This window comes from Alternaria ventricosa (assembly GCF_023758065.1).
Source record: "Alternaria ventricosa strain BMP 2768 chromosome Unknown scaffold_25, whole genome shotgun sequence".
Taxonomy (NCBI): Eukaryota; Fungi; Ascomycota; class Dothideomycetes; order Pleosporales; family Pleosporaceae; genus Alternaria; species Alternaria ventricosa.
The window spans coordinates 59049-65574 of record NW_026055705.1 but is presented as its reverse complement, the minus strand read 5'-3'; the positions used below and the strand labels follow the sequence as shown (position 1 = coordinate 65574).

Sequence of the window (6526 nt, the reverse complement as noted above, 5' to 3'; positions counted from 1 at the left end):
ACACCCCCCCCCCCCCCCCCCCCCCCCCCCCCCCCCCCCCTCGCCACGATTCTGCGAACATCTTGTTTGACGGGTCGATGGACAATGTACTCCCGCAGCCTCACTCCATCAGCTTTGGAAGCTATGGGAATGATAACGACCAAGACATACACTACACTTTTCCACGAGACCAGGATATTGGTTCCAACGAACATGGCCCGCAGACGCCGTTTTACCGCGTCGAGGTCAAAAAGCTTTACATCTGCACCTGCGACAATTGCAACAAGAAATACTCGCGCAAGCAGGATCTCCAACGCCACTACCGAGGAGCTCATCAGGGAGATCGCTCATTCCGATGCCGCGCGCTTGTGTGCGAAAGGAGTCACCGCGGATTCGCTAGGAAAGACAAGAGAGACATGCATGAGAAGCAGATGCATATTGACATAGGAGGCGGTGTTTGGTTGTGAAGGCAGTGATGACCATCACTGTGCGTTCCTCCGGAGAGACGCATGGGAGACGCGGCAAGAGAAGCCTTATTGGAGGGGGGAACGATTCCGCTGTCAGAAAGGTACACTTTGTATAGGATGATCAAGTCTTGCGTCATGTGCGTCATGTTACACTGTCTGGGGCGCCACGTGGGAAACGCGCACGAGGAGGTTTCGGGTTACGGCGCAGTCTTGCCATGTCTTGTTTACTACGTGGCGTTCATGCTGTCTAAGCGATCCTGCACAGCTCAAATCGAAAGCATTGTCTACTTTTAGCGAGCCAATACATGCTAATCAGCTGGCTAACTTACCTGATTCCTGTCTGCGCGCCTCTCCTTCCGGCCGTGTGATCACCCGTTCGGTCTTCCTGCATATCACCCATGTCCGACTCCCGGCGCATCGGTGATTCGCATGACTCGATCTATCTCTGCCTCCGACTGCTACCAGCGCATCGTCATTTAAAAGTACAAGTCTGCCTCGCATTGATTGAGATCAGCTCGCGAACTACACTGATCGTGACTATTGGCAGTAGTCGCGAAATTAGCTTTCGGCAATGCGAACTTCCCCGGCGGTACTGCGGACACACCCTCATGGCCGCAGTCAGGCGGATACGGGCCGCCACGACACCATACTGATTGGGGAAATTCTTACAGCTTTACTTGCCCCGACGGAGTAACCCTTGCTGAAGAGCACATGGTTCAGGGATGCAGGGCAAAACTTTCGTGGCACAGTCCAGGTGTGCTCTGTTTGCGCGTACTCCTTATGCTGACCGCTGTGTTACCTTGCTCTCTTGCTCTGTCAAGTTTCACCTACCTTTCTGCATTAATCCTTCTTGACCACGTCCGCGGAACCGAATTACCAACTCTCGCAAAAAGAAATCATGTCGAGAATTGCTTGTGCCTGGGCGGAGTTAGGCGAGGATGCAAACGATGCCTATCACTGGTACGAATCCACGCATATACCCGACGCCCTGGTGAAGATCAGGTCCACCGCCAGACATGCAGAGCAAGTGGAAGACAGTCCTTTCCAGGAAGTACCTGGGATTGATGGCAGGTTCATGACCATCTACGATCTACCAAAACAACCAAGCGCGCAAGACCTGGATGCGCGGATATGCCCTGCGCTGGACAAACTTCCGGATGAGGCGAAGGTAGACACACGGTTCTACACAGAGCATAAGAACTGGTTCGGGGAAGAGTGGCGCGGAGGTATGTCATCCTCAAGATCATGATACAAGGATGCACCATGGAAGCTAACACCCTGCGTCAGATCCCCGCGATGTCCAAATGTGGGTCGTAGTCCTTTGGCAGCCCGCCCCAGAGGTTCACGACGAATTCGTAAAGTGGTTCGGCGAAGAGTTTACGCCCGGTATGCTCGAGAGTCCTGGACTTCTTCGCACGCGCATCTTCAAGCTCGAGCACGCTTCGCTCATCCAGGACCAGAAGTACAAACCAGTGGATAATGCGTCAGTGTACCAGTACATGACGTTTTGGGAGTTCGATAGCGAGGAGCTGCCATGGGAGATCTTGGTATACCTGGGGTCTTCAGAGAGGTGGAGACACTATGTTGAAGGTGGGCTTCTGGTAAGTCACAAATCTCGAGACGTGGAACTGCTGATAGCTAACCAAGTCGTAGTCGTGGCAGGTCGGACAATTTCTGGTAAATAACATCTATCCCGACATCGAGGACGCGAACTCCCCGGCCGTTATGGGGGCGAAGATTATTGTAACCCCGGTCGCACAGGAGACGTGAACGTTGTCGACACCGAAACTGATGCTAAGTAGGAATATCAGGATTTGGACGACGATATCAGCCAACATAGCGGAAGTGATCTATTGGACGGAGGAAATGAGGCAATACCCGTGATGAACAGCGGATTTGATGATTGGATTGAGGACGTGGATTAATTGGATCGGCTAATATGTTGCCTTTGGTATACGGCGTTTAATAATACCCCAATTGTTGTTTTCCATTCGCAGTGGCTGATCCAGAAATTCATATTGATAGTCGGGCTGACCCTCAATCGTCATACCATGCTGCTGCATCGTTTCCGCATCATCTCGCCTTTCCGGGCGTATATGGCGGGGTACCGGGGGTGACACTTGACAGGTACCGATCAGATGGTACACCGGCCTCAGCATGAACTAGTCCAGGTGTACGTGTAGTGACTTGTTGTAGGGATTGTTCTGGAAGAAACCTCGGCATTGTTGCTTGCGTGGTGCCATGTGTTGAAAACGCTGTTCTTGAAGGACTGATGAGAGCCGGTGCTCGCGGTCTTGTAAGAACGTCATGTTCATCATGGTTGAGTATAGTATGTCCGAGGTGTAATGCAGGTGGGTTTCGAGACAGGTTGTATGCGTTCGTGTTTTGCTGTATTTTGCCTAGCGAAGGATCGCGTGCGAGCTGGGATGCGGACTCATGCACATCTGGCGCAATGAGATCGTCTGCCCGACCCGCTCGCAGCCGTCTCCGCGTTTCGACTCCAGAGCTTGCCCCAAAGACTAAGTCGGACGACTCCTGTGGCGTCAGTCCGGGTTGCCTGAATGGGCTTCCAGGCGCCTCTGACACCCCAAATGCGTTCTGCTTTCCGTCGAGTGACTCATGCTCTTCCGATTTGGATGTATATTCTTTGGGGTTGATGACAAGTCTAATGGTATTCTTGGCTGCGGCTGTTCGAGATCTTCTTGAAGGAATCATCGGCGCTGATTTCAGGGATGATCTATTCGATCGATGCTCTGGGGTCGGTAGCGCGCCTGAGCAATAACGGTCTCGACGTTTTCGTACGCGTCCTTCGGCTTGCGACGTCGGCTCATCAAAGCTGTCTGCTTCTTTTCGTCTGTGGATTTGTGCGCCTTCACGGGGATTGACGTCGCGTGTCCCGCTGCGTGAGCCATTATGCGACTTGCAGAATACATGCTTCCCATTGTCCCCAAATCTGAGATGTCTGGGTACGTCCCAGATTTCATCCGGGCCTACACTCAGGAGTCTGGCTCGTGACGGCGTAATCCCATTGTCTTCAGCACGACTATCAGAGCCTTCATCGCTTGCATCGTGAGCCTTGTCAGCCAGCTTCTTGGCCTTCAGGCGCTTTTTGCCCACAGGGTCTGGTATCCGAGGGGAGTGAGGTTTCTCCGGCCTCGGGCTACGGCCTTTAGTGTGGCGCATAGTGCGTTGAATGCCAGCGAAACTCTGCCGCTCGTCGTCGTCGAGATCGACACCTTCCACATTCGTGTATAGCCTGACTTTGCGTCCGCCGTTGCCTGTACGCTCGCCGCTAACTCGGTAAACGCATGTTCGTCCCTTTCTTCCACTTTGGTGTTTCTTGCGCGCGCAGACGTATCGTGGAGCGGAAGTTTCGGCGTGATCGCTTGTCGTTATCTGAGGTGAGAGCAAGGATTTGATCAGCCCTCTTAATCCGCAACTCGGAAGCAAGACTACGACCATTGCGATAGGCCGTATGCCAGAGGTAACGATAGGGTTGATGGTGGGACGATCGCCGTAAATGTGGTCTCGAATGTGTACACATCGCGTGCCACAGATCCCGATTAGGCGGTAGGGTCGCAGTTGCTTTGAAGTTCTTGGCTAGTGATTGTCGAAAGGATCCATATGAGCAAGCATACTAAGCAGGAGGCGCGACTGCCGCCTCCAGCAAGTGAACTTATATTCGTAGGTTCCTGTACACTGTTGCCATCTTCAGACGGTTATCTCTTACCCGCCCATGCATCTTGAGACGTTGGTGCTGCTTCCATCGCAATGAGGACTTTAATTTGAGTGCTAAGGCTGCGTTGCGACCGGGAAGCAGATGCCTCAGCTTGGTAGAGATCAAGGTGCCTGCTGTCAATGAAGCAACTGCGTTGGAAGACGCCATTGCAAGAGCTGTTAATGATGATCAAGTGAAGTCCATGCTACTCACAAAACTGCCAGCGCTTCACCATATCCAGAGTCGTAATCAGTAATCCGGAGCGCATTACCGACAGTTTGAAGATGTGTAGATGGCATGCTAGTAGTATCTGTGGTGAGGTTGGAATGAACAGAAGGGTGTTCTACGTCATCCAGATCGCGAACCCCTGATAGGCCCCACTCTTCGGATGACTAAGTCAGTCTTAGCCTATTCCGGATGGCTTGTCCTCATTCCGTGAGAACAATGTCAGTCGCCAACACTTTTCATCGTCGGACGCGACTACGACTTCAACTACTCCGAGCAGATGCTTTTTTCACTTTCATGCATCTTGGCGATCAGCCCCTCATTTTTGAGACTCCCCCTCCAAAGTTTCGTTAGCAACGCGTGTCGCAACACATATGGACCAGGGTACACATCGCACCGACCGCCGTATCACGTCTTAGGCACCGTTGAACACAACCCTTCGTCACTGATGTAACGCCAAAGATGGACCAGCTGAATAGAGGTTGTATTGCTATACAATGACGAATTACGAGCCGATTGCGACCATCGCCTTCAAGCTCTTCCATTGTAAGCCAATAGGTTTGGTGCGCCTGCTACATCTGTAAGGCGATTTGGCTAAAATCAGGTTTGCGAAGTCAGTGTACGTCTCACATGCAGTCGATGTAGAGTCACTTACAGTAGCCAATGACAAAACTCTTGCCCTCGCGGCCGGACCGATCGATTGCCCTTCGAGACCGCGCAGATATGACACTATGCCAGCCACAAATGGTGCAGACGCCGAGGTACCACTCGCTGTCATTGTGGCTGTATCTGAGGTGTGCCAGGTAGATATGATATCACCACCTGGAGCCCAGATATCTACGGCCGACCCGTAATTCGATGTCGAAGAACGAGCGTCGTTCGATTGAACGCTTCCTACGCACAGAGCGTTGGCAGCACGAGCCGGCGAGACATTTGCGGCCGGCTGGTTTTCGTTTCCTGCAGCGACAACAGGCAATATACCTCGACTCGCCAATGCGTTGACGGCGTTATCCATGGATGAGGAGGCTGGTCCACCGAGCGATAAGTTCACCACTGCTGAACCCAGTCGGCTCTTGGTAACGATATCGTTTGTCACCCAGTTCAAGCCAGCCAGCACACTGGAACCAGCTGCGACGTTATCATCGCCTATTACTTTGACCGCAATGAGATTCGTCTTCTTGGCGACGCCGTAGGTTTTTGAACCAATTACACCAGCTACGTGGGTGCCATGGCCGGTAACATCGGCATTGTTGGAGTTGGCTGCGTTGTAGCCCCAGGAAGCGCGATTGTTGTCGAACTCCTTATGGGTCGTTCGAATGCCACTGTCTACTACATATGAGTAGGTTCCCTCGCCAGCTGACTCATCGTATATATAATTGGTAGCCCCTCTGGTCCTAGAGGATACGCTTGCAAGACCCCACGGTGCGTTGCTTTCTACTTAGTGTTAGCGACACCCGCCTCATACAAGAAAAAAAACCGAATGGGTCTGCAGACGACAAAGTGGGTGAGCTAATGTCGATGTGGGCTCCAGAATGCTTATACGTACGCGTCATGAGAGCCGTAGGATACATTAGAAAGTCTTTCTCGACGAGGAAAACGTCATCCATGGCCTCCAATTCGGCAACAACGGCTGGGTCAAATGCCCCGGCATAGCCCTTGAAGTCTCCAAAATCGTACTCCTGATCGATCCCTGCGTTCAGGTCGTCATCTCGTCGTCCGAGATGGCGAGCTACTATACTGCGGACCTTCTCACGATGAGCGGTGAATGTTGCGACGTCTACGTCCGGCTTGAGCTGTACGATGTATCGGCCCGCGATAGAATCCTCGGTTGAGCGAGTTGGAAGAGGTGCCGCATGAGCAAGAAACGATGCGGCAGCTGCAGCAAGAGAAAGAGCACGGATGAAGAACCGCATCTTGAAAGGCAGGAAGAGGTGCAGTAATTCCTGGAGGATGAGATCGATGGAGATGGCCTAAGAGTTATCGCAATGCTTCCGCATACTTATAGCGGCCCAGGATACCAAGCTCAACTCCAGGCTTCATCGTACAAGCTCCATCCAGTCTACTACCGGCGGAAGAATTGAAACTCCATATACCCCACGAACATACCCAATAATAACCACAAAAGAAGAAAGATGCC

The 6526-nt window shown here is 52.4% G+C and overlaps 2 protein-coding genes across 2 annotated transcripts; one reads left to right on the top strand and one right to left on the bottom strand.

Annotated features, from left to right (window-relative positions):
• Window positions 1–1344: 1344 nt before the first annotated feature.
• Window positions 1345–2216, top strand: J4E93_009874 (uncharacterized protein; the record flags this gene model as incomplete). Its single annotated transcript, XM_049347763.1, has 3 exons — window positions 1345–1672; window positions 1734–2047; window positions 2100–2216. The coding sequence occupies 3 exons, from the start codon at window positions 1345–1347 to the stop codon at window positions 2214–2216; spliced, it is 759 nt and encodes a 252-aa protein (XP_049194992.1).
• A 2678-nt stretch (window positions 2217–4894) lies between these two features.
• On the bottom strand, window positions 4895–6302 carry J4E93_009873 (uncharacterized protein; the record flags this gene model as incomplete). The annotated part of the gene is made up of 2 exons (XM_049347762.1): window positions 4895–5823; window positions 5936–6302. The coding sequence occupies 2 exons, from the start codon at window positions 6300–6302 to the stop codon at window positions 4895–4897; spliced, it is 1296 nt and encodes a 431-aa protein (XP_049194991.1).
• Between the last annotated feature and the right edge of the window lie 224 nt (window positions 6303–6526).